Here is a 27,749-nt window from a genome sequence, read left to right as displayed (position 1 = left end):
AAAAAGATTAAGAGCTGGAGCATCTCCCTTATGAGGGAAGGTTACATCAACTGGGATTGTTTAGCTTGGAAAAAAAGATGTACAAAATTATGCATGATGTGGAGAACGTGGATAGGGAGACATTTTTCTCCCTCTCTCAAAATACTAGAACCTGGTGTCATCTCATGAAGTTGATTGGTGGGAGATTCAGGACAGATAAAAGGAAGTACTTCTTCACACAGCGCACAATTAAATTATGGAACTCACTACCACAAGATGTAGTGATGGCTACCAATGCGGATGGCTTTAAAAGGGGGTTGGATAAATTCCTGGCTATCAATGGCTACTAGTCCTGCTGGTTGTGTGCGATCTCCTGTATTCGAGGCAGTAAGTCTGTGTGCACCAGTTGCTGGGGACCATGGGTGGGAGGGTGCTGTTGCACCATGTCCTGCTTTGTTGGTCCCTGGCTGACGGCTGGTTGGCCCCTGTGTGAACAGAGTGCTGGACTAGATGGACCCTTGGTCTGATCCAGCCTCAGGACTCTTCTTATATTCTTATGATAGATATGTACCTTTCAGCTTTATTTATTTTGCTCACTTATTGGCCAGTGAAAACCACCCTTTTCTCCTGGAATCATGCCCTGCCCTGCTTCCTAACCCTTTGGCCCTAGAGATACCATTCAGGTCATCTTGGCACTTGGAGAGTGTGTGGGTTGTTGTTTTTTATGCCAGTTAACTCAGAAGCATCCCTGACAGATGACTGTCCAGCTGCTTCTTGAAGGCCTCTAGTGTGGGAGAGCCCACAACCTCCCTAAGTCATGGGTTCCATTGTCCTACCTCTCTAACAGTCAGGGAGTTTTTCCTGATGTCCAGCTGGAATCTGGCTTCCTGTAACTTGAGCCCATTAGTCCATGTCCTGCACTATGGGATGATTAAGAAGAGATCCTGGCCCTCCTCTGTGTGACAGCCTTTTTAAGTACTTGAAGAGTGCTATCAAGTCTCCCCTCAACCTTCTCTTCTCAATGCTAAACATGCCCAGTTCTTTCAGTCTCTCCTCTTAGGGCTTTGTTTCCAGACCCCTGGTCATCCTCATTTATTTATTTATTGCATTTTGATATTGCCCAATAGCCAAAGTTCTCTGGGCAGTTCACAAAAATTAAAACCATTCAAAGCCCCGGCAAAAAAAGGTGAATTCCTGCATTCAGCAAGGGGTTGGTCTCGATGGCCTTGTAGGCCCCTTCCAAGTCTGCTATTCTATGATTCTATGAAAGTATAAAACAACAGTATAAAAACATGATATAAAATACAATATAAAAGCACTATACAATATAAAAGTACAATATAAAATTGTTGCCCTCCTCTAAACAGGCAGCTGGACAACCCTCTGTCAGGGATGCTTTAGGGTGGATTCCTGCATTGAGCAGGGGGTTGGACTCGATGGCCTTGTAGGCCCCTTCCAACTCTGCTATTCTAGGATTCTATGATTCTATAAACCTCCTTCACGTCTGCATCTTTCTTTAAGTGTGGTGTTCACAACTGGATGCAATACTCTAGATGAGGCTTAACCAGTGCAGAATAGAGGGGAACCAGTATTTCATGCGATTTGGAATCTATACTTCTATTAATGCAGCCCACATTGCATAGGGCTTTTTTTTGCCACGGCTTTTTTTTTTTTTTGCAGCCGCATCACACTGTTGCCTCATATTTAGCTTCTGATGTACAACAATTCCGAGATCCTTCTTGTTTGTAGTATTGCTGAGCCAAGTATCCCCCATCTTATAACTGTGCATTTGGTTTCTTTTTCCTAGGTGTAGAATTTGGCATTTATCCCTATTAAATTTCATCCTGTTGTTTTCAGCCCAGCACTCCAGCTTATCAAGATCCCTTTGAAGTTTGTTTCTGTCTTCCAGGGTATTAGCTATCCCACCCAATTTGGTGTCATCTGCAAATCTTATAAGCGTTCCCTGCACCTCCTCGTCCAAATCATTAATAAAAATATTGAAGAGCACTGGGCCCAGGACTGAGCCCTGCGGCACCCCACTCGTTGCCTCTCCCCAGTTTGAGAAGGTTCCATTGATAAGCACTCTTTGAGTCCGATTCTGTAGCCGATTGTGGATCCAACTAATAGTTGTTCCATCTAGCCCACTTTTAGCTACTTTGGTGATAAGAATGTCATGGGTTACTTTGTCAAAAGCTTTGCTGAAGTCAAGATATATTATGTCCACAGCATTCCCACTGTCCACAAGGGAAGTTACCGGATCAAAAATGAGATCAGATTAGTTTGGCAGGGTTTGTTCTTGACAAATCCATGCTTGCTTCTAGTAATCACTGCATTGTTTTCAAGGGGCTTACAGACTGACTTCTTTAAATAAATAAATAAATTAAAAAAAATAATAATAATCTGCTCCCAAAAAATTCCCAGGGATGGATGTCAGACTGACTGGTCTGTAGTTCCCAGCTTCCTCCTTTTTGCCCTTTTTGAAGATAGGGACAACGTTAGCCCTCCTCCAGTCGTCCGGCACCTCACCCGTCTTCCATGATTTTGCAAAGATAATAGACAAAGGTTCTGAGAGTTCTTCCGCTAGCTCCTTCATTACTCTTGGATGCAGTTCATCGGGCCCTGGGGATTTGAACTCATTCAAGGAAATGAGGTGTTCTCTGGCCATTTGTTTCTCAATCTCAAACTGCAATCCTGCCCCCTCATGAAGGGGCTTTTGGGAGAAGATTGAGCCAAAGTAGGAATTGAGCACGTCAGCCTTTTCTTTGTCGTCTGTTATCAATTTGCCACCCTCATGAAGCAGCCGAACCGCCATTTCTTGATTGCACCGGCTTGTTCTGCGCTCCACGGCCTCGCTGGAGAGAGGCTGCGACGCCTCCTGGGGCCCAATCCTGCCTTGTCCTCAGCTCCTCGCCCGGCCGGGTCTCGGCAGCTTCTGCTCCCGGCGCCCGGGTGGCGGGCTGTTCCGCAAGGACAGAAGCGCCTTCGCCCCTTCCCGTAGCCTTGGGCCCCGTCGCCAAGGGGCCAGAGAGCCTCCACGCACCCGGGGCCGGAGCGCGGGCCTGGCTCCGCAGGACGCTTCCCCCGCCGGGCTCGCTCTGGCCGCCCCGCCGCGCCGCATTCCCGGGAGGGAAGGAGGAGGCGGGGCCCGCGCCCGCGCCCGCGCCCCGCGCCCCGCCCGCGCGCCCAGGAGCGAAGCGGAGCCGCGGCAGCGCCGCCTCCTTGTCCATCGACGCGGCGCTCGCGAGCACGACGGAGGCCGGCCAGCGAGCCGGCAGCAGCAGCAGCAGCAGCAGCAGATCAGCTGAGCTGCGCCAGCCCGGCCTGGTGAGTCGCGGGGCGGCGGGGGGCGGCCGGGATGGCGGGGCGCGGCCGGGCCCGGCCCGCAGGAGCCGGCGGGGGCAGGTGCCCCCCGCCCCGCGGCGGAGGCCGAGGCGGCGCCGGGCGGGGGGCGACAAGAGCGGCGCGAGCGGGGCGGGGGCTGCCGGGGCTGAGGGTGGGGGCGGCAGACGCGGTGCCCCTGGCGCGGGCTACGTCGGCCAGGAGGCTCCCCGGGGGAGGGGAATGCCCCCCCCCGCCGAGCGAGCTGGCCCTCCGAGGCTCGTGGGCCGGTTGGCCTTTGGAGCTCGGGGGGGGGGGCGAGCGGGCATCCCCCTTCCCCCTTCCCCGCTCCCTCCGGGCTCCCGCAGGCCTGAGGCCTCCGCTGCAGCCGGGCAAGACGGAGGCTGCGGGAGGCTGCGCCCCCGGGCACCTCCGCACGGCCCCGAGAAAGCCTCCCTCCCCGCCGGGGCGCGCAGCCCCCGCGCCAGCCCCTCTCCCCTTGCGCCGCGGTTTCCAGCTCCCCGAGGAGCTGGCAGGTGAGGGGGCGGCCAGGCCGGCGACGCTCTGGCGATGAGGCCAGCGCAGCGCCTCTCCGGCCTGAAGCAATCCTGTGTCACGCCGGTTCCGCGCAGCCGCCTCACGGGGAAATGAAACCGGCCATCTGTTTCAGGGAGGCCTGCGAAGCCGGGACTCTGCACCAGCCACCTTGTGAAAGCACGGAAAGCCGCCGTGAGCGGATCTCTCACAGGTCCCTGCCCGGGAGGGGGGGGTGTCCTAGAGCAGGGAGGGGACCACGGCAAAGGCCCCGACTCTCACAGCCAGGCCACTGGGTGGAGGAGGGGAGAGCGCAGGAGGGGCAGGCGTGTTCATGGCAGACCCCCCCACACACACACCCGGTGTCTTGGGCAGCGTGCTGAGTTTGAAGGCGGGGCTGGAGGAATTGGGGCCCAGGTCTTTGGCCTTGCAGCTGGCTGGCTGGCCGTGGGGGAGTCCCACCTCACAGGGTTGTTGTGAGAATTGTAAAGCACGTTAGATGCTACAGGAATTATACGTGCTATTAAATGGTGAGGCAGTTGGCCCTGGTCGCCCAAAAGGCTGGGGGTGTGTATGTGCGCGCGCCAAGTCCTCACAGCTGGGTGCAGGCCGGAAGAGAACCCGGCTTCTTGCACGCTGCCGCTGCTGCATTCAGGTGGCCGAGTGCGCTGCCTCCTACGTGGAGCTGCAGGGAGACTTGATTCCAAGCCCGGCGGTGGCAGCCCGGTAATTCGTTAGTGCCTGGTGGAAGGAAGCCAGTCAGGCTGGGTCTTGGAGGAACCAAAGACTGCGTTGCTGACTGGCCCGGAACCAGGAGGGGCTGCCAGGCACTCCCTCCGCAGTGAGCTGCTGGGGCTCGCGGGGCGCTCCGGCCTTTCCCAGCCCCTGTGCAAAATGCGCCAGAATCCGATTCCGCTCAAGGCAGATGGCTGCTGTGCCGTCGAGGACGGCAGGGCTGTTTTATGCTTTTATGGGGCCCTGCAGGGCAGGACTCCCTGCTCAGTCAGCAGGGGCCGGTCCTCCAGGCGACACCGGATCCTGTAGGGTTTGTGGAGCAGTAGCCATGCTACTGCCCCTTCCCTCTCTGGGCCAGGACTCGTCTTGTCTCAAGGGGGGAAGGTCACCCTCCACCTGGCCAGTGTTGGCCTTTTTGCAAGATGGTGGAGGAGGCACCTGGCACCACGATGGGTAGGGGGAGCTGCGCCTTTCAGGCCAAGGGACTCCTGCTGCCTCTTGTGCATATAGAGTTCCAGGTTCTCCAGCCTCCTGGGTGTTCCACTTTCTTAAGGGATGGAAAGCGACCCTGGTCTAAAAATGAGCAGGAGGGAGCCTCCAGCCAATCAAGAAGATGGATGCGGTGTCTTTGCATCCTGGTGGAGCCAGCGTGGGGGAGGTCCCTCCAGGGAGGTGGGAAGAGGGCAATGGGGCACAGGTGGGGGAGGGACGGCTTTCGGCTGTACTTGCTGTATCTTTCTGGGACTGGAACGATGGGGATGGAGCAGTTGGTGCTAGGAAGAGGCAGGTGCCACCTAGCTCTTGTGCAGCCTTCTAAAAACGATTTCACAACGGATTTCCACCTGTTAGTGTCCACCTATGGTCTTGTGAGGAGAGTAATGTCTTTTGGAGGCCGGGAATTCACCTGTAAGAATGCAGTAACGTGGTTTTGCTGAGCACACTCTTAAGCCATTGGTTTACTGTTTGTTTTTAAACCTTGGAAGCCATTTTGTGTCTGTGTTTTTAAACAGAAAGCAGGATATAAAGAAATAATGATACTTCCTGTGGCAAATGTGCTATTGTGCTCCTGTTGTGCTTGTGGGCTTCCTGTTGGGGGCCTCTGATGGGCCTGGGTGGGAACAGGATGCAAAGAGGCCTCCTTGGGCCTGATCCGGCTTCAGGGCTCTTCTTGTTTTGCCCTGAGCCACGTTCAGGCAACGTTGTTTCAGTTTAATGCTTCTGTCCTGTTGTCCATTTGCAGAGGAGTTCAAGTAAGTAAGGAGGAGAGGTAACGATTCTTTGTTGCCTTTTTCTTTTTAAAAGAGGAGTGCCATTTCAGAAGGCATCCCTTACCTGCATGCGTCTATCCAGAATAGATAGGAGAATGTCTGCTCCTCTTTGGATGGCAGGCAGAGGAGAATTCTGGGATATTCTTGCATGGCAAGACTAACTCAAGAGCTTTTTGGAGGGGGGCAGGAAAGAAAATATTCCTCTCTGTGAAGGTTCTGCGGATAGTGTGAGAGAAGGGAGGATTCACATGTTAACTCTGCTAAGTGCTGCCTCTCGTCTCATGTCAATGACTGCCCCCCCCCACTGGCTCTTACCTAGGGGGCACAGCGCAGTGTGTCATTTCTGGAAATGGACCTAGAACGTGCCACCCCGAAGGAGTGGGGGAGGAATTGTGGCACATGGTGTATCTGAGAATCCGCTGGGAGACTTATCCAGACTAATTCCCTACCCCCACCCCGGAATGAACAAAGCTGTGTGTGTGTTAATTTGGCTAGTTTTCTTTCTAAGTGATAAAGCGGATTTGGGGTTTCTCTTAGTTCCTTAACATCTCTTGACGGTGTAGGAAAATTAGTTTATTGATAATAAATCTAATTAAGCAGACCTTATTATCATCACTGGCTGCTAAGTCCCTATCTGGCTCCATAGGGATGTGTTTTTTCTCATGCTGAGGACTCAGTCAATTTACACTCAAAAGAGTTACTTTATAAATAGATGCTCAGACTATATTTTAAACATGTATTAATACCAAGCAGGTGTATAGAAAGAAGTTGATAACATGGTATTTGTTGACAAAGTTTACAACAGAAAAAAGACCGCACAGTGCCACTACGTTGCCAGCACAGATTTTGGCACTCAGTGATTGCTCCATGCCGGAAGCCGCGCCCCCCCCCATCCCTCACAATGTTCCTTTTAATTTTATAGCTTTACGCTTGTGAAGACTTACTGTGCTTTGATTGGCTACTGTACTCTTTGAATTCCACTTCTTCACAATTATTCATATTTGATGTTTTATTTTTACTTGTTCAGTTCTATAGAAATTTCCCAATTCTTCCTTTGTGGTTTTGACTTGGCAAATGTTTCCCCTCATGTTCTCTTTTCCTGCCAGTAGTAGGTCAAAAGCAACCTTTGGTCCTGACACTTGTGGAGCTCTGCCTCTTTGAGATGCCTGATAGGACCATTGCCTTAGAATTGCCGACAACTGATTTGCAGAACGCGGGATATAATGTGACTACGCGTTGCATTCAGTCGGTTTCTCATGTCTGCCGTCTTGCTTCTGTGAAGCTTGTTTCCACGCTGCAAGGGTTCATGTGTGATTCCTTGATGTCTTAGACAGGTTTGGAGCCAGCTTCCCCATTCCTGGCCTGAGTTTCCCTAACCAGCCCTGCCCTTGGACATGAGCTGCTGTGACACAGAAAGGGGTCCGCCCCACGGATGCTGAGTGTTCAGTGGCACTGTAGAGGAGCAGACGAGGCTTTTCTGCCAGGGCTGAAATTTGAGCACCCACTGAAGATCCCCGGGTAGCTCAGGGCCTCCAAGCACGCGAGTTCTGTCCCTTGGAACCTGGCCTCCCTCCCTGGGGCGTGGGGTCCCTTTGGGTACTGGGGGGCGGGCAGAGAGCTGGAAGCGGGCTTTGTGCTTGGGCTCTCGGGCCTTGCTGCAGTGGGGATTATGCGCCATTTCCAGGGCCGCCTTCTGGCCAGGCTTCTGCTTCCCCAGACTTCTCTATACCTGCCCAGTCCAGAGCCTTTGCCTGCAAATCCTTATCCAAAGTAGCAGGGACTGAGTCAGAGTGGGGGGTGGGAGAGCCAGCATGAGGGAGCCCCCCCCCCCCGACCCCGAGAGCCAGCACTCAGTTCTCTGCAGAGATGCCCAAGCCCTAGGCTGGGACGCAGGATCCTGACTGAGCGTTGTTTGGAAGCCCCCCCTGGTCCCCCTCGGCTCTGCTGGATGCAGGAAATTCAGCGCCAGCCCCTCCCCAGCACATAACCGGTCCTCCTATTGTTGTTGTTGTACAGGCGGGATGGTCCTTCTGCCCTTGCGGGAGGAGGTTTCCCGCCCTGTTCCTTCGAAATCTGCCCTTCTGTAATTTGAGCCCACAGAGTAGATGGCTTTAAACCCGCAAGCAAAGAGGTGGGTTTCAACCACCGGTTTCAACGCCGACCTGCGCGGAACCGTCGCCGTGCCTTTCCCCCCAAGGGGCGCAGACCTGGCCGCTCCAGCTGTGCCCCCCCCCGCGTCCTTCCAACCAGGCGGCCGCCGCCGGGCCGGGACCGAGGGGCGCCTGACCGCCGCCCCCTCCCTCGCGTTCTGGGGCCGGGGGCGGATTAGGCGGCCGGGCGGGCCAGGAATAGGCCTGGCCGGGAATTAGGCCGCGGCGGCAGGCCGCGGCTTAAGCCCAAAGCCGCTTAGGGCGCGCGCGGGGAGGGGGCTTTGCTCGCGCGCATGGGGGCGTGCGCCTGCCGGGGCCGGGCGGGCGGGGGCAGAGCAGGGCTGCGGTGACGTCAGGGCGGCTCCGGCCGCGGCCCGGGAGGCTGGCGGCGCGCCCCTGCGGGATGCGGCGGCCCGAGACTCCGCCGCCAGGAGGACCCGGCGAAGCCAGGGGCGCGGCGCGTGCGCGCGGGCGTGGCTCTCCTCTGCGCGGGCCGGGGCCAGGCTGCCGCTGCCCCCCCCTCCCCGGCGGCACCCGGGCGTCGGCGGGGAAGGACGGGCGGCGGGGGGCTTGGGATGCCGTCCTTGGGGCGGGGCTGCTGAAGGGTGGGCCCGAGCCTGAAGTCGCCGGGTGGGCCCATTTGGTTGCAGCCCCGTCCTCCGCGGGCCCGATCCCAGCGCTTGGCCGCCTCCCCTGGGGCTCCGCAACCGCCCGCCCGCGGCGCCTGGAGGGCTCTTGGGCCTCTTGGTGGGACCGCGGGGCAGAGCCGGGGTCGCATCTGGGGGAGGGCAGCCGTCCCCCGAGCGAGCGCCCCTGCGGAGCGCAGCGCAGCGCTGGCTGCGCGGAAGGCCGCCTGCCTGGGCAGGGGGCGGCCGGGTCGCCACTCCTGCCCGCTTCCTAGCTGCCCACCAGCCGTGCAAGCTTGTGGCTGGCCCCGCGCTGCCCGTTCACAGGAGCTGCGCGGTGGGGCCCTTGGGAGAAGCGGCGGCGGCGCTGCCTCCTCCTCCTCCTCCCCCTCGCCTTCCCCGGAGCGCCTCTGAGGAGCGCCTGCCCCCTTTGCCCTTCCTGAAGAAAGTGGGCTTTGCAGCCTCTCCCTGGCATCACGCCTCCTCGTGACCGTTCTTGAGGGGGAGACCGGCTCGGGCCGGGGCCGGGAATTGCACTGCGGGAGACGCCCCTCGGAATCGCTTCATACTCTGGAGCCTGGGCAGAGTTATTCTTCCCCACCCCAAGAGGGGCTCCTGGCTGCTGTGGGCACGGCTGAGGGTGGCCTGCAGCCCCACGTGTGGCTCAGCGTATTTGCCAGCTCCTCTGCATGGGCAGGCGGGGCATGAATGGGGGCAGAGAGGCCGGACCGGGCCTGGGGGTGGGGGGAGAGAGGGGCTGGTTCTGGGAATGCCAGGCCAGTGCCTGTCAGCCCTTCGCTGGGGGGGGGGCACGGCTTGACTCCGGGAGGTGGGCTTTCATCTGCGAGGGAGGGAGGGACAGCACTGTGCCCTCGACGGAGTCCTCGAAGGAGCTGCGCTCTTTGCTCAGCCCTCAGCTTGGAGGCCCCATCGTCCTCTGTGGCAGGAAGACGGCTGCTCTGCCAGCCGCGTCCCCTGCCAGGCACAGAGCCCTTCAGAATGGCTTGGAAACAGCGACTGCGTCAGGATACGATGCCCAGATCGTTCACTGAAACAAGCTGACAGGGCAAGAACTTCCCTGTATTAAAGCGAGCATCCCTGCCTTCCAAGGCAAAATTCAAGGCCCTGGTTTTGAGCGCACCTGGTTTTGAGGGCACCAGGTGGGCTGAGGCTGATCTTGACTCTTAGTCATAGCGGGGGGGGGGGGATTTTTTTTGAGCATTTAATTACATCATTGTCTTGTCTGCTGCTGAAGTTTTCACTGTGTTTTATGAGTTCTACTTCTGGTTTTATTGTGTTTGCATGTTGGTTTTATGCTGCTTCAGACTTTTAAAAAGCTGATAGGAGGAATAGGAACATGTTAGAGATTTTTGCTGCCCATCCTGGACCTGAGGAGTGCATGCTCCGTGGAACCCAGGCCAGCAGCCAAGGCGCTCAGATTCCTTTGTCTCCATGTATACATACATTAGCGCACTCAACTTAAAATAGCATTAGGTTCCAGTTAAACAGCTTAAATGCCTTCCAGCACATTGGCTTAACCTCAGATCTCCATCCTTGCCCCCAAACCGAAAGGTCCTTCTGTGCCGTTGTTGAAACCCACTGGGCCTTTGGCAATCCTCCGGGGCAAAGAGCGGAGGAACTGTACTGCAAGGCAGTTCCCTTCTCCCTCCGTCGTGGTCTCTGGTAGTGTGCACGGACCCCCCAAACCGACTCGGAACTGTGATTCGGGGGTCCAAATCACCCCGATCCGCTTCAGATTCAGGATTCGGATCCAAGGCGGAGCACAGCCCTAGTCTCTGGCACATTGAAGGGGTGAGAGCGGGGCAGGGCGGCAAGGGGCAGTGCTTGCCTGGGTCACGGGACTCATGAAATCAAGGCTTCCTCCGTGGCAATTTTAAATCCTTCCACTCAGCAGGCCCACCCAGCTCATCCTGCCCCGTGCTTAAAGTTGTGCGCGTTCCAGGGTGCTTGGTTATCAGAGCGCTTGTACCTCTTTGCTGAGGAGACCCAGGAACTGGATTTCTGCCCACCCACCACCTGCCCCACTTTCTTCAGCATGTTCAGATATTGTTTAGGCCTCTTTTCATACTGGAGCAGGTAAGAAAAGATCCTTTGTGGCCAGTAGTTTGCCATAAGCAGTGGTGGGAGACTTTCTTCTGCACTGTATAAATGGACCAGGATTGCTTGCTGTATGTGGTTGGTGTGGTGCCTTGGGATTGCATAGCTGATAGGAAAGGAAATCCTAGAATCCTAGAATAGCAGAGTTGGAAGGGGCCTACAAGGCCATCTAGTCCAACCCCCTGCTCAATGCAGGAATCCACCCTAAAGCATCCCTGACAGATGGTTGTCCAGCTGCCTCTTGAAGGCCTCTAGTGTGGGAGAGCCCACAACCTCCCTAGGTAACTCATTCCATTGTTGTACTGCTCTAACAGTCAGGAAGTTTTTCCTGATGTCCAGCTGGAATCTGGCTTCCTTTAACTTGAACCCGTTATTCCGTGTCCTGCACTCTGGGAGGATCGAGAAGAGATCCTGGCCCTCCTCTGTGTGACAACCTTTTAAGTATTTGAAGAGTGCTCTCATGTCTCCCCTCAATCTTCTCTTCTCCAGGCTAAACATGCCCAGTTCTTTCAGTCTCTCTTGATCATCCTGGTTGCCCTCTTCTGAACACGCTCCAGCTTGTCTGCGTCCTTCTGGAATTGTGGAGCCCAGAACTGGACGCAATACTCTAGATGAGGCCTAACCAGGGCTGAATAGAGAGGAACCAAATGTCCTATGTGTGTGCATGGTGAGAGCAGGGGGTGCACTCCCATGCACTCACTACTTGTAAGAAGAACGTAAGAGCCCCTGATGCTGGATCAGACCAAAGGCCTCGTCGGTCCAGCATTCTGTTCCCACAGTGGCCAACCAGATGCTCCATGGGAAGCCCAATGACAGCTCATGTTCTCTAGCAACTGGTGTTTAGCAGCAGACTGCCAGAAGTATAGCCTTACCCACCATGGTTTATTTTTTTCTAATCCCCTTTTAAAGCCATCCACATGAGCAGCTATCACTGCATCTCATGGTAGCACATTCCACAGTTTAATGGTGTGTGGAGGAAAGAAGTCCTTTCATCTGCCCTGAATTTCTGCACAATCAGCTTCATGGGATGAGTCCATTGGGTTCTAATATTATGAGAGAGGGAGAACCCCAAGCCCTATCCACTTTCTCCACATTTATCATGCCCCCCCCCAACTTGCCTTTCCTTACTTCCCTTTTTTCTAATCTGAAGAGCCCCAAACTTGAAGAGGAGATGCTCCACCCCCTTGAACATTTTGATTTCCCTTGTTTGCAACTTTTCCAGCTCCGCAATTTAGGTGTAGATGTGCAGAACCAGACACAGTATTCCAAATGTGGTCTTACCATAGACTTTTATAAGGAAATTATGACATTGGCAGTTTTATTTTCAATTCCTTTTCTAATTTTGCCCAACAAGGACTCCCCCCCACCCTTTTCATAGCAGCTGCACTCTCTGGATAAACATCTTGTACCACAACCCCAAGAACTCGTCCTTGGGCCCTCCCAGCTCAGATGAACAACAACAACAAAACCCTACAGTGTTAGGATTTTTTGCCCGAATAGGCATTACTTCACATGTGCTTACATTGAGCCACACTTGCAATTTTTGATGCTCATTCTCCACAGCTTTGGAGAGAACCTTTTGGAACTCTTTACTGCTCCCTTTTGTTTTAATCAGCCTAAATGATTAGGTATCATCTGCAGATTTGCTAATTTTAGTGCATGCCCCTACTCCAGACCATTTATGAACAAATCAAAAAGTTCTGGTCCCAATACGGATCCTTTGGATGACCTGCTTTTTACATTCCTCCACTACAAGAAATGTCCACTTATTCCTACTCATAGAATCATAGAATAGCAGAGTTGGAAGGGGCCTACAAGGCCATCGAGTCCAACCCCCTGCTCAATGCAGGAATTCACCCTAAATCATCCCTGACAGATGGTTGTCCAGCTGCCTCTTGAAGGCCTCTAGTGTGGGAGAGCCCACAACCTCCCTAGGTAACTGATTCCACCGTCGCACTGCTCTAACAGTTAGGAAGTTTTTCCTGATGTCCAGCCGGAATCTGGCTTCCTTTAACTTGAGCCCGTTATTCCGTGTCCTGCACTCTGGGAGGATCGAGAAGAGATCCTGGCCCTCCTCTGTGTGACAACCTTTTAAGTATTTGAAGACTGCTATCATGTCTCCCCTCAATCTTCTCTTCTCCAGGCTAAACATGCCCAGTTCTTTCAGTCTCTCTTCAGAGGGCTTTGTTTCTAGACCTCTGATCATCCTGGTTGCCCTCTTCTGAACACGCTCCAGCTTGTCTGCGTCCTTCTTGAATTGTGGAGCCCAGAACTGGACACAATACTCTAGATGAGGCCTAACCAGGGCCGAATAGAGAGGAACCAGTACCTCACGTGATTTGGAAGCTATACTTCTATTAATGCAGCCCAAAATAGCATTTGCCTTTCTTGCAGCCATATCGCACTGTTGGCTCATATTCAGCTTGTGATCTACAACAATTCCAAGATCTTTCTCGTTTGTAGTATTGCTGAGCCAAGTGTCCCCCATCTTGTAACTGTGCATTTGGTTTCTATTCCCTATATGTAGAACTTGGCATTTATCCCTATTAAATTTCATTCTGTTGTTTTCAGCCCAACACTCCAGCCTATCAAGATCACTTTGAAGTTTGTTTCTGTTTTCCAGGGTATTAGCTATCCCACCCAATTTGGTGTCATCTGCAAATTTGATCAGCGTTCCCTGCACCTCATCCAAATCATTAATAAAAATGTTGAAGAGCACTGGGCCCAGGACTGAGCCCTGCGGCACCCCACTCGTTGCCTCTCCCCAGTTTGAGAAGGTTCCATTGATAAGTACTCTTTGAGTCCAATTCTGTAGCCAACTGTGGATCCACCTAATAGTTGTTCCATCTAGCCCACTTTTAGCTAGTTTGTTAATCAGAATGTCATGTGGTACTTTGTCAAAAGCTTTGCTGAAGTCAAGATATATGACATCCACAGCATTCCCACAGTCCACAAGGGAGGTTATCCTATCAAAAAATGAGATCAAATTAGTCTGACAGGATTTGTTCCTGACAAATCCATGTTGGCTTCTAGTAATCACTGCATTGATTTCAAGGTGTTTACGGATTGACTTCTTTATAATCTGCTCCAGAATTTTCCCAGGGATGGATGTCAGACTGACTGGTCTGTAGTTCCCAGGTTCCTCCTTTTTGCCCTTTCTGAAGATAGGGACAACGTTAGCCCTCCTCCAGTCGTCCGGCACCTCACCTGTCTTCCATGATTTTGCAAAGATAATAGACAAAGGTTCTGAGAGTTCTTCTGCTAGCTCCTTCATTACTTTTGGATGCAGTTCATTGGGCCCTGGAGATTTGAACTCATTCAAGGAAATTAGGTGTTCTTTGACCATTTGTTTATCAATCTCAAACTGCAATCCTGCCCCCTCAACTTCTGCTTCACTTTTTCCAGGGGGGTCATAGACCCACTTTTGGGAGAAGACTGAGGCAAAGTAGGAATTGAGCACTTCAGCCTTTTCTTTGTCGTCTGTTATCAATTTGCCATCCTCATTAAGCAGCTGAACCACCATTTCTTTCCTCTGTCTTTTACTACTCACGTATCTGAAGAAAGCCTTTTTATTGCTTTTAGCATCCCTCGCTAATCTCAGCTCATTCACAGCTTTAGCCTTCCTGATGCCATTTCGGCACTTCTGCGCCACTTGTCTGTACTCTTCTTTTGTAGCCTGGCCTTCCTTCCATTTCCTATATGTATCCCTTTTTGTTTTCAGTTCATCTCTAAGCTTTTTGTGGAGCCACATTGGTTTCCTCTGTTGTCTTCTATCTTTTCTCCTTGTTGGAATTGTTTGTAACTGTGCCTTTAAAATTTCATTTTTTAAATACTCCCACCCATCCTGCACTCCTTTTCTCTTTAGGCTCCCTTGCCACGGGACCTTACTTATTATAGTTCTGAGTTTATTAAAATCAGCTTTCCTAAAATCCAGAGTACGTGTATGGCTACGCTCGACTTTTGTCTCCTTCATAATCAAGAATTCAAGTATGACGTGGTCACTTTCCCCCAGAGTTCCCATAACTGCCACTTTATCCACTAAGTCATCCCTATTGGTCAAAAACAAGTCAAGGATTGCCGATCCTCTAGTTCCTTCCACCACTTTCTGTAGGAGAAAGTTATCACCCATACATGTCCGGAATTTCTTGGAAGGGCCGATTTTGGCAGTAATGGTCTCCCAACAGATATCAGGGTAATTGAAGTTCCCCATCACTACTACATCACACTTCCTTGAAACACTGGCAATTTGTTTCTCAAAAGTTTCGTCCTCGTCTTCTCCTTGATTAGGTGGTCGGTAGTAGACTCCGATTATCTTATTCTTTTTATTCCTTGCCCCATTTATTTTAATCCAGACGCTCTCGACGGGGCTCCCAGTCTGATCCACCTGTATTTCTGTGCAGGGATAGGTATTTTTAACATATTATTATTATTATTATTATAATTATTATTATTTATTTATTTATATAGCACCATCAGTGTACATGGTGCTGTACAGATAACACAGTAAATAGCAAGACCCTGCCGCATAGGCTTACAATCTAATAAGTTGTAGTAAACAATAAAGAGGGAAGGAGAATGCAAACAGGCACAGGGAAGTGTAAACAGGCACCGGGTAGGGTGAAGCTAACAGTATAGAGTCAGAACAAACTCAATATTTGAAGGCTATAGGGAAAAGAAAAGTTTTTAGCTGAGTTTTAGTTCTTTTTGAACAAGTTATATCCTTCAATTGCTATATTCCAGTCATGGGAGTCATCCCACCAAGTTTCAGTTATACCTATCAAGTCGTATTTGCCTTCATGTAATAAGAGTTCAAGTTCATTCTGTTTGTTTCCCATGCTCTGGGCATTAGTATATATATATATATATATATATATATATATATATAGTATATTCTCTCTGCTCTCTAACCAGTTACCAATCCATAGAAGCTTCTCTTCTCTTATCCCATGATTACTAAATTTGCTCATGAGTCTTTGGTGAGGGACTTTGTCAAAAGCCTTTTGGAAGTCCAGATAAATAACATCTACTGGATCACCGCTATTCACATGGTTGTTGAGACTCTCAAAGGACTCTAAAAGGTTAGAGACAGGAATTGCCTTGCAGAAGCCATGTTGATCCTTCTTCAGCAAGACCTGTCCTTCATGCTTGATAATTTTATCTTTAATAATGCTTTCCGCTAATTTATTTGGAACAGACATTAAGTTAACCAATGTGGATTTTCCTGAAGTTTCTATTAGCATGCTGTCAGGGGACTCAAGCAAGAGGAGAGTCAGGAAGGCAGGTGGCCTCTAGAGCCACCAGTAACATTAGGCTGGTCTTGCCCATTGGAGAACCAACCTCTATCTCTTCTTGGTGGCGTGGGCCTTCGGATCCTGAAGGGCAGAGGTTGCTGCCCACCCGAGGGCTGAACCAAAAGCACATCTGTATTTCCCTTTAAAATGTATATCCAGCATGCTGTGGATTAGAGTAAATGACAATGGGATGCATGGGGTTTCAGTTCCCCTCCATCTCAGAGCCAAGCTAGATATGATATTAGTTGCGTGAATGGAATTAAGAAGATTTAATTTCCAAAATTTAAGTAGCCAAGAGGTCCAATCAAGACCAGGAACACAGTCCACAAGATTGGGGTGGTGGTGATGGGAGTCATTTCCTCCTTGCCAGAGTCCTGATGGAAATAGCTCAGGCTGAAGGGTGGCTCTGATCAAGGTGGGAGCAGGCACTCCCAGCATGGTCCTGGTCCTGATTTCTCTCTCTCCCCAGCTACTATTTAAACTTTAAAAATGAAGAATTGTGTGCCATGTTAGTCTAACAACTCCTATACATTTAAATAGGTCTACTCTAAGTAGGGAAAACACAGGGCACAACCCTAAGCTTGTTAATGCCACTTCTACTTTATTTATTTATTTATTCATTCATTACATTTTTATACCGCCCAATAGCCGAAGCTCTCTGAGCGGTTCACAAAAATTAAAACCATAATAAAACAACCAACAGGTTAAAAGCACAATTACAAAATACAGTATAAAAAGCACAACCAGGATAAAACCACACAGCAAAATTGATATAAGATTAAAATACAGAGTTAGAACAGTAAAATTTAAATTTAAGTTAAAATTAAGTGTTAAAATACTGAAAGAATAAAAAGGTCTTCAGCTGGCGACAAAAGGAGTACAGTGTAGGCGCCAGGTGGACCTCTCTGGGGAGCTCATTCCACAACCGGGGTGCCACAGCGGAGAAAGCCCTCCTCCTAGTAGCCACCTGCAACTTTGGATCTTCTACTGTGTGTTTTGTATCTTAAGAACATCAGAACATCAGAAGGGCCCTGAGGCTGGATCAGACCAAGGGTCCATCTAGTCCAGCACTCTGTTCACACAGTGGCCAGCCAGGGATGAACAAGCAGGACATGGTGCAACAGCACCCTCCCACCCATGTTCCCCAGCCACTTACTGCCTTGAGTACTGGAGATAGCACACAACCATCAGGGCTAGTAGCCATTGTTTGAGGGGCTTCCTGTAACAGGTCACTCCAGTCTGAAGTAACTTAAACTATTTGTGTTAATTTATTTATTTATTGCATTTATATACCGCCCCATAACTGAAGCTCTCTGGGCAGTTTACAAATAAGTAACTTGACGCGCTACCCCTGTCTTTCCATTCTGCATAGTGAAGAGGTTGGGAGGCTCTGGCGGCCCTGTTTATCTTTGCGTGTGCATGAGAGAGAGAACATCCTTCTGTATCTTCCAACCGGGGCAGGCCCCAGTAATTCCCCCCTGGGAGTACTGTCTGTCTTGGAAATTGATACTACAGCACAATTGGGCATGGGGGGTGGGAGGCAGCAAGGGGAGGGGGCCTACCATGCAAAGGGACCGCTGCCTTGTGGAGTGGGGAAGAGAATGGAGGATTGACCTTGTAGACCTTGTTATCTGATACCAAGAAAGAGTTGAAGGGCATTGCAAAAAATGACAGCTTAAAATAGAGGGCAGGGGGTGGTGAGCTGTTGATTTACAAGCGTAGTCCAGGGCTGGTCTGACTGAGAAGGAGAAGGAGCCCCTCTCTGAGAGATGAGAAGCCATGTCTGCTAGGATCTGCTTGGAGGCCTTCTTTTGGCGAGGAGTGCCATGCCCTATCTGGAATTGGGATCTCTGGGTTGCCAACCAGCCAAGCTCGTTTTGGGAAGGTACGTTGTGCTCCGGTTCAAGAAGGATGTTGGAAAGGGTCCAGAAGATAGACTGTGATGACAGGGGAGCAGATGAGAGGCAAATCCAGTGAAGGAAAAATCCACCTCAGCATCTATCCACTGACCTGGGTACTCAGTATGCTTGACTTTGAAAAAAAGTGGAGGGGGGAATATTGTTATTATTAAAACATTTGTGACCAGCCCCTATATCACTGGGATCTAAGGGTGGCATACAGATAAAATCATATAAACAGTGTAAAAACGATAAGTGTAGAATTTAGAAGCAATAGAAACAATTTAAACCAAGTGCAGCCTTGGTGAATTTAGCCATCAAAGGCTTTGTTGAAAAGCATATTGATGACACCCAACCCCAAAAGCCCTAATGACCTCTCCCAGCGGCTTCATATAGATGTTGAACAGCGTGGGGGATAGAATAGAGCCCTGTGGCACCCCACAGCTTAGTAGCCATGGGGTGGAACAGGAACCCCCAGTGCCACTCTCTGGAATCGGCCCTGCAAGTAGGAGCAGAACCACTGTAACGCAATGCCTCCTTCTCCCATCTTGCAGAGCCGGTCCAGTAAGATACCATGATCAATGGTATCAAAAGCCGCCAAGAGATCCAGGAAGATCAACAGGGTAGCACTTCCCCTGTCTTTCACCTGGAGTAAGTCAGAGCAGCCAAGGCTGTTTCAATGCTGTGCCCTGGCCTGAAACCAGACTGAAATGAGACCAGATAACCAGCTTCCTCCAAGAATGTCTGAAGCTGCCCAGCCACCACACGCTCAAGCACTTTGCCCCCAAAGGGGATATTAGTGATGGGGTGGTAGTTCTCACATTCCTCTGGGTCCAGGGAGGTCCTCTTCAGGAGAGGGTGCGCTACAGCCTCTTTCAAGGCAGCAGGCACCGCCCCATGACAAAGTGAGGGTACCACTGATGCTCTTTTAAACCAAGGAAATACCTCCAAGGGTGGTAATGAGATATAGGTCTGATAGGCGTGTTGGCCACACTTGTTTGTCTGGGGTGAAATCCTGAGCCCCCATAGGTTGGCATGTAGGCTGATAGGGAGTGCTGGGGAGGAGTCAGCTGTTCTGAGGCATCAATGACAGTGGGAAATGTCGCCATGCAGTCCTGGAAGACAGATCTTCAGCTGCTAGGTAGCCTTTCAGAAATGCTTCCCTTTTCATGCGCTGGGCTCAATGTGTGGCTGAGACGGTGGTGTCAGGTGGAGGATTTCAGATTTGTTTTGTTTTGGGGAACATTTTGGGGCACCTTGAACCTATACAGAAGGGACAGGCTCCACCTGAATCAGAATGGGACCAGAATATAGAGGAAATGCTGTCACCCAAGACATTTAATTTCAGAAGAGGAGACTTCTTTAAAAAAAATTAGGAAATTGGTTAAAAGGAAGTTGAATGGGAGAGTCGGGAGGATCAAATCTGCCCATCACACTTAGAGGTTGTTTCTAACCGCAGTGATAGAAGCTCAGCTAGACTGTGTACCACCAAGCCCAAGAAAATACCAGCACAGTCAGCAAGTGGACTTGAGGAAGCGGTAAAAGGCACAAAGGCTTCTTGCTCAAACGAGGAGAACGGGAAAAAGCACAAACTGGAACAACAAATAAAAGTTGGCAATAAGGCAAGCTTAAAAAAAGAAATTAAGCACGTTGTTAAAAACAATGCTAAATGTTTCTCCAAATATACCAGAAGCTGGAACCCTGCCAGGGTGGTGATTAACCACCCTGAACAACCCAACAACAAACCATCAGTTCTCAAGGTGGCTTGCTCAGGAAAACAAGCCACACGGCATCATCATCATCATCATCATCATCATCATCGTCTATATAGCACCAACAATGTGCTTGGTGCTGTACAAAACATACAAATAAAACTGCATGGTTTACAAACCACCATGGCCACAGTCAGACAACACGTTAACCTATAGTTCAACAAACAGCCCACGGTTCAAAACAACCCTTAGCATGTTGTGTGAACAGTCCCAGTAAGAGTGGATTGTGTGCTAAAGGAAAATGAGAATATTGAAGGGACGGTCAAGGCCATTTCACTTATAGGAGGCTTCTCCAACCTGGTGCCCTCCAGATGTTTTGGACCGTGACTCCCAGCATTCCTGACCATTAGCCATGTGGGCTGGGGCTGAAGGGAGTTTTTATTTCATTATTACATTTATAACCCATCTTTTTTCTTCTTGCAAGGAATCCAAGGCAGCTTACACAGGCCTCCTTCTTTCCACTTTATCTCCACACATCCCTATAAGATAGGTTAGGCTGAGAGTCAGTGACTGGCCCAAAGTTACCCAGTGGCTGAGTGAGGACTAGAATCCAGATTTACGGAAGGAGGACTAGAACCCGTATCTGTGGTGTCCCAGTCCCAACACTCTAACCACTACACCACACTGCCTCTCAGTTGACGTCCAAAATATCTGGAGGGCGTGAAATGACAAGACCTAAGTTGGTTTCTAGTTCTCTGTTCCACAGAAATGCAGAAGCCCCTCTCCCCAAAGGCTTAAAGCCATCCCAGGCGCCAGGAGGTGGCCCTCTTCTAGGTGCCATAACTTTGTGCATGGCCCAAAGCTGCATCATGCTGACCTCTCCCCAGTCATAAATTATTTCTCACTTCTGAAGGGGCAGCGGGGAAGAGTCCTGTACGTTGGCATATGGGGTACATTCTGATTCTCCTTTGCAGTTGAATGACAGACGCAAACGGCTGGGGGGTTCTCCAGGACTGTAAGTGCCTTCCTTGCGTGGAAAGAGCTTTGGGCTGGACATGAGTCCAGGGCCTCTTGCGAGGGCCCTTAGTGTCGGGAGTGTGTGCTTCGGGGTGTCCCAAGGCTGTTTTTGGGAGGCAGCTGTTCATAGAATCATAGAATAGCAGAGTTGGAAGGGGCTACATCGTTCCTGTGCCACTGTGTTTGGCCGAGGGACTGGAAGCCAGCGAGCGCGATCAGATGATGCTAGTCCAAGAGTGGGAAGAGTTTCCTCCAGCTTTTGCGTGCTAAGTACTTTAACACGCTCTGTTTGGTGTGATTGTTGCACTCTCCTCTGTTTTCCCTTCCGGTGTTCTTTGTGGGAGCGGGGCAGGTGAGTCCCGGATTTCCATGGGGTCTGCAAGAGCACTTTGGCCTGTAGCCATCAAGAAGCCTGCCTAGAGTAAAGCGTGGTGGTACGTTGGTCGCTATGGCAACAGAGGCTCTAATAGAAGCTGGCCTCCTGTGGTTTCCTGGAAGCAGGGGAGCCAGCCGGGCGCAGCTTCGGCAGGCAGGCAGGCAGGCAGGCTGGACGGGCCGGAGAAGGGAGCCTCCGGAGCCCGGCCTTCATCCTGGCCCACTGGGCAGAAGGCGAGCTTTGTTGCACCAGCCCTGAGAGCCTCCTAGGCAAGGAGCGGATGGTAGAAGAGCCTTGGCATAGTTGCGGAGCGGACGGGCTCTGAGCCAAAAGCCCCCCTCGGCCCAGGTAAAAATAGATATGCTTGGCTATAAAGACACTGGCAAGGGGCTTGAGGAGGCTACTCTGCAAGGTAGCCCAGAGAGAGGCCAGCTGATAGCAGACATATGTGAAGTACTCCGTGTGTGTGTGTGTGTGTGTGTGTGTATACAGACCAGTCATAGAATCATAGAATAGCAGAGTTGGAAGGGGCCTACGAGGCCATCGAGTCCAACCCCCTGCTCAACGCAGGAATCCACCCTAAAACATCCCTGACAGATGGTTGTCCAGCTGCCTCTTGAAGGCCTCTAGTGTGGGAGAGCCCACCACCTCACCAGGCAACTGATTCCATTGTCGTACTGCTCTAACAGTCAGGAAGTTTTTCCTGGTGTCCAGCTGGAATCTCCAGCCTGGTGCACCTCCGGAGGTGTTGGACTATAATTTCCATCATCCCCAGTCTATCTTGGAACAACGGGAATTGCAGTCCAACACCTCTGGAGGGCACCAGGTTGGGGAAGGCTAGTACAGAGCATTGTTTGCTGTTGAGATTTGGCAGCCCCTCACTCACTCACTCGCTCACTCACTCTGGGATGTCTCCTTCCTGAGAGCTGAATGGCTATGCACTGGTACTCAACAGAATTTATTTATTTATTTATTTATTACACTTGTATACCGCCCCCATAGCCAGGGCTCTCTGGGCGGTTTACAGAAATTATAAAATTAAGATAAAAACGAGTACACAAAATTTAAAATTCTAAAACACAGAACATACGCACATAAAGCATTAAAAACCATTAAAAATACTAAACATGTGGGTGATTAAGATGTGCTGCCAGATGCCTGGGCAAAGAGGAAAGTCTTAACCTGGCGCCGGAAAGATAAAAGCGTTGGCGCCAGGCGAGCCTCGTCAGGGAGATCATTCCACAGTCTGGGGGCCACCACCGAAAAGGCCCTGTCCCTCATTGCCACACTCTGAGCCTCTCTCAGAGTAGGCACCCAGAGGAGGACCTTAGATGTTGAACGTAGTGACCGGGTATATTCACGTTGGGAGAGGCGTTCTGTCAGGTATTGTGGTCCCAAGCCGTGTAAGGCTTTATAGGTCAAAACCAGCACCTTGAATTGGGCTCGGAAACATACAGGCAGCCAGTGCAAGTGGACCAGAGCAGGTGTTATATGGCCGAACCTTCTGGTTCCCGAAATCAATCTTGGTCCTCAAGAGGAAACTTCTCAAAAATGAGGGAAGTGGTAACAAGGAAGTTGAAAGGGGGAGTCAAATCCCTTCAAAATCCTTGGAGGTTGCTCAAAATAAAAGTTCAGCGAAAATGTATTTGACAGGTTAGGAAAGGTAGCACTAAATCCAAGTTCAACAGGTCACCAACATGGTTAGCAAGCAGAGTCAAGCAAAAAAGCAGCAAAAAAAAAAACATTCTGAGGAACACATTGCTAACAACATCAAGGCAAACAATAAAGAATTCCTTAAATATATGAGAAGCAGGAAACCAGCTAGGTAGGCAGTTGGATGGTTAGATGACAGTGAAGTTAACGGAGTACTAAAGGAGGATAAGGAAATTGTGGAGAAGCTGAATGAATTCTGTTCATCTGTCTTCACTGCAGAAGATATAGGACACGTATCTGTTTTCAGGGAGGTTGTCTGTCTGAGGAACTGAGGCAAATAGAGGTGGCATCATGAAATTCTCAACCATATTGATAAATTGAAAATTAATAAGGGAGCGATCCCTAATCTGAACCTGGGGAGCCATAAGATATTTTGGATATGAGGTTCGAAACAGCGCTCCAACCTTGGAGACAGGAATCTGCACTCATTCCCCCTCTCCCTCACAGCTGGTGCAGAGAAAATTCCAGCAGAGGTAATGGGAGCATTTGCATGGGCAGGGAGGGAAGGGACCAAAGAGGCCAGCTTATGAAGTATTCCCAGGACTCTCCAGCCTCCTTTGCTCACCCTCCACAGCGCCCCAGCTAGATGGGCAAAAAAGCCCTTCTAGCAAAAAAAGCATAGCAGGAGACATGTGAAGGCTCTGCACTCAATGTCTGTAAGCCTCTGAGTTTGGAGGCTTATCATAGAATCATAGAATAGCAGAGTTGGAAGGGGCCTACAAGGCCATTGAGTCCAACCCCCTGCTCAATGCAGGAATCCACCCTAAAGCATCCCTGACAGGTGGTTGTCCAGCTGCCTCTTGAAGAGAGCTCACAACCTTGTGGGAGAGCCCACAACCTCCCTAGGTAACTGATTCCATTGTCGTACTGCTCTAACAGTCAGGAAGTTTTTCCTCATGTCCAACTGGAATCTGGCTTCCTTTAACTTGAGCCCGTTATTCCGTGTCCTGCACTCTGGGAGGATCGAGAAGAGATCCTGGCCCTCTTCTGTGTGACAACCTTTCAAGTATTTGAAGAGGGCTGTCATGTCTCCCCTCCATCTTCTCTTCTCAGGCTAAACATGCCCAGTTCTTTCAGTCTCTCTTCATAGGGCTTTGTTTCCAGACCCCTGATCATCCTGGTTGCCCTCCTCTGAACACTCTCCAGCTTGTCTGCGTCCTTCTTGAATTGTGGAGCCCAGAACTGGACGCAATACAATGTAAGCACCAGGCAAACATCACTAGGGAGCTCGTTCCACTGTCCGGGTGCCACAGCAGGAAAGGCCCTCTTCCTGGTAGCCACCTGCCTCATTTCCTTTGGCAGGAGCTCCCAGAAAAGGATCCCTGGAAATAATCTTAGAATCTAGAAGGGACATATGGGAGGAAATGTTCCTTCAGATAACCTGAAGCCATTTAGGGCTTTGAATTTTAATACCATAGTTTGAATGGGGACTGGCAGCAAGTACAGCATTGAGCAGGGGGTTGGACCCGATGGCCTTATAGGCCCCTTCCAACTCTACTATTCTATGATTGTATGAAAAGTACTGGCATAATATGATCACACTGGCCAGTCCCTGTTAGCAATATCGCTGCCCTGTTTTGGACTAGCTGAAGTTTCTGGACTGTTTTTAGAGGTAGTCCCCTGTGTAAATGCATTGCAGTAATCCAGGTGAGAGGTTATCAGAGCATGGGTAACAGGAGCTTGGCCATCTCTGTCCAGATAGGGTCATAGTTGGTATATCAGCTTAAACTGATAAGAGGTGCTTTGTGCCTCCAAGGCCACCAGTGACAATGCTGGATCCAAGGGCATCTATCCCCAAGCTACAAACCTGATCCTTTAGGGGCGTTGTAGCCCCCTCCAGAAAAGCTTGAACACCACTTAGCCAGAGGTTGAGCCACCGATCGAGCCACCCGCCAACAGCACCTCCGTCTTTTCTGGACTGGTCCTCAAGCAATCCCCACCCCCCCATGGCCTCATTTGTACATAGTAGATGAAAAGGAGAGGTAGAGCTGGGTGTCATCCATAAATTCCTAAGTTGATAAAAGGTGCGCTGTGCCCCGAGTGACAGTTCTAAGTCCAGAAGCATCTCCAGACTATGAGCCTGAACCTTTAGGGGGAGTGCAGCCCCCTCCAGAACAGGTTGAACATCACTTCAGCTGTTGGGCAGTATAAAAATGCAATAAATAAATAAATAAAAAATAGCCGGGCAGATGAACCACCTACTAACAGTATCTCCATTTTGTCTGATTGAGTCTTAGCTTATTGGCCCTATCCAGTCAATTACCATGCCCAAGCACAATAATGATGATGATGATGTTATGGACCAAAAAGAAGAACACACATACCTCATTGACACAGCAAACCCTAACAACAAAAATATGGAAAAGGGAAAAATATACACCACAGGCCATGGAAGTCAAAGAACTATGGCAACAGGAAAAGGTCACAATTATCCCATTAGTCACATCAGTCACCAGCATCACATCAAAAAAACTATACAGAAAACTTACAGAAACTGGGCCTACCAAAGTACACCTACACCAACCTCCAGAAAGCAGTCATACTTAAAACATGCTCAATTGTCAGAAAACTCCTGAATCAGTAAAAGACAGCATAGCCTGGCAAAGCTCGTCAAGCCCGTCTAGAAAAGACTCCATGAGCGAGAAAAGATGGTGCCTGGTAAAACATCAAAGTTGGTAGTGGGGTGTTGCCGTTAGAGGGTTGAGCCTTCTGGGCCTTCTCAGATCTTTGTCCTTCACTCATGGCTTCTATTCCTCAAGATGCAAGATACCAGCCACCTACTCTGCTTGTCCTGCATCCCAGTCCTTGCAAAGAAATCCTGTCAAAGTATTCTCTCAAGCAGAATAACTTGTAAGAATGTATGTAAGGGAGCATTTATAATTTGGTTTGCAGGATGTGAGATGGCAAAGAACTGGAATTGGTGGGGCGTGATGCAAAGCAGAACCCGGCCTTGGTTCCGGTGGACCCAAGCGACTGAGTAAGCAAGCATGTGAGGAATCCTATCCTTTAGTGAGGCAACCCCAGATAGTGCAGGCACAATTCCCTTTGGTGACACCGCTGTCAGGTATAGGTACAAGGCCGGCCTTCTACCTAGTAGGTAGATTTATTAGGAAATAGTTTGAGAATGCTAGATGTCTCTGCAAGCTTATCTCTGTAAGAAGTTCTCTGTAAGAAGTTCTCTGCTTGCTCCCTGTTGCGTCCTTGAAGCTGCTGGTTCTCTGGGAATTTGGGAGTGTTTGGAAAGGAGCGGGGCACTCTTGGAAGCTATTACTCAGATTGTAGCGTCATCATAGTGGGTTGTGCCATCCCGCTCTGTTGGTTTACAGGTCAGAGAACCTGTCTGTCAAGTGGCTTTGAATAGTCCTTAAATGCTGGTGCAAAGCTGAAAAAGCTTTGCTAGGTTTCATCTCTTTCATTTCAGACGCAAAGCCTGAAATCCCTCCTTGGATTCTATCTCCGCTTGGGACTTTGAAAGCACTCTGCACATAGACGCTTTGCTATATAGACTTTGGATATCTAAGAACTGTGCCATGGAAAGTACTGTGAGGCTTTTCATAGACTTGGACTTGCATTTGCTGTGGATTGTGTGTGTGTGGCCTGGAACCAGGTGGCGAGAGAGTTGCTTACCAGAGTCAGCTGAGATTGACTGGTGCGTGACCTATCGTAGAATCATAGAATAGCAGAGTTGGAAGGGGCCTAGAAGGCCATCGAGTCCAACCCCCTGCTCAATGCAGGCATCCACCTCAAAGCATACCTGAGGGATGGTTGTCTTCTCTGCCTGGCTCTGGTGGCTCAGAGCATACCCCTCCCTGGGATTTTGTTTTAGGCTGTGTCCACGTCCCTTGAGGTGCCAGCGTATGCGGCGTCTGGAGCAGCTCAAATCAGATGGTGGCTAATTCTACACACACACACACACACACACACACACACACACACACACACACACACCCCGAGCCTTAAGGATCATATCAGAAAAGGAGCCTAAAGCTTTCTAGCCATCACTCAGTTTTAAGTGGTGTTGTTTAGAGAATGTAACCATTAAGCTTGTGTGATTTCCTCCATACAAGAAGTCTCACTGATGTGAGTGTCTCGTGTCAGCTTGCCAGCACGTGTAAATGCCAGAGGGAACAGGCAGGAACACCACAGCCGCATCCGTATCCTGAGCCTCAGGAAGGCACTCCTTGCACCCGTGGGCCAGGCCAGCTGCTGGGGAAGGCGTGTTTCTACCATAGTCATGAGGCAGCTTCTAACCTCCTCCCCTCTCGTGGTCTTTCCACAGCTCTGAGGTGGTGGCAGACGTGTGAGCCCCACAGCCATGCAGCATGAGAAGAGCTTCCTGGTGTCAGGCGATCCATTCCCAGGCCAGCAACCTCCCGCCCCACCTGGCTACGCCCAGCCTGCGTACCCAACAGCTCCCGGCCCACAGCTTCAGTTCCAGCCCGCGGTCTACGGCCAGCCTGGCTATCCTCAGGGGCCCTATCCCCAGGGCCCGTATCCAGCTTCAGCGCCCTATCCGCAGGGACCCTACCCGCAGGGACCCTATCCGCAAGGATCCTATCCACAAGGACCCTATCCGCAAGGACCCTATCCTCAAGGACCCTATCCTCAAGGACCCTATCCTCCGGCACCATATCCACAAGGACCACACCCACAGGACCCCTATGCTCAGCCACATCCTGGAGTCCCTGTGGATCAAGGCTGTAAGTAGCTTACCTGCTGTGGGCTGGGTCGTGCGGACTTTATACTGTTAGTTTTACCCTACCCTGTGCCTGTTTACCCTACCCTGTGCCTGTTTGCATTCTCTTCCCCTCCTTATTGTTTTATTATAGTTTTATTAGAATGTAAGCCTATGCGGCAGGGTCTTGCTATTTACTGTTTTACTCTGTACAGCACCATGTACATTGATGGTGCTATATAAATAAATAAATAATAATAATAATAATAATAATGGGTCCATTTCCTCTGCAGAGCCATCTAGGGTGGCAGTAGGGCTGCTGCTGCTGCTCCTGTGAGG

At 50.6% G+C, this 27,749-nt stretch overlaps 1 protein-coding gene across 1 annotated transcript in view; it reads left to right on the top strand.

Moving 5' to 3' along the window:
* The first annotated feature begins 3,255 nt into the window (after positions 1-3,255).
* LOC134401213 (protein lifeguard 1-like) overlaps positions 3,256-27,749 on the top strand; it is a 30,640-nt gene continuing 6,146 nt past the window's right edge. Inside the window, exons 1-2 of the mRNA XM_063129964.1 lie at positions 3,256-3,303; positions 27,015-27,435. Of these exons, the coding sequence (XP_062986034.1) occupies positions 27,051-27,435 (385 nt within the window). The 5' untranslated portion in view covers positions 3,256-3,303; positions 27,015-27,050. The remainder of the gene's footprint in view (positions 3,304-27,014; positions 27,436-27,749) is intronic.

The sequence above is a fragment of the Elgaria multicarinata genome, chromosome 7, assembly GCF_023053635.1.
Source record: "Elgaria multicarinata webbii isolate HBS135686 ecotype San Diego chromosome 7, rElgMul1.1.pri, whole genome shotgun sequence".
Classification (NCBI taxonomy): Eukaryota; Metazoa; Chordata; class Lepidosauria; order Squamata; family Anguidae; genus Elgaria; species Elgaria multicarinata.
Note: the sequence above shows the minus strand (reverse complement) of the source record. Positions and strands in the feature narration are given on the sequence as shown.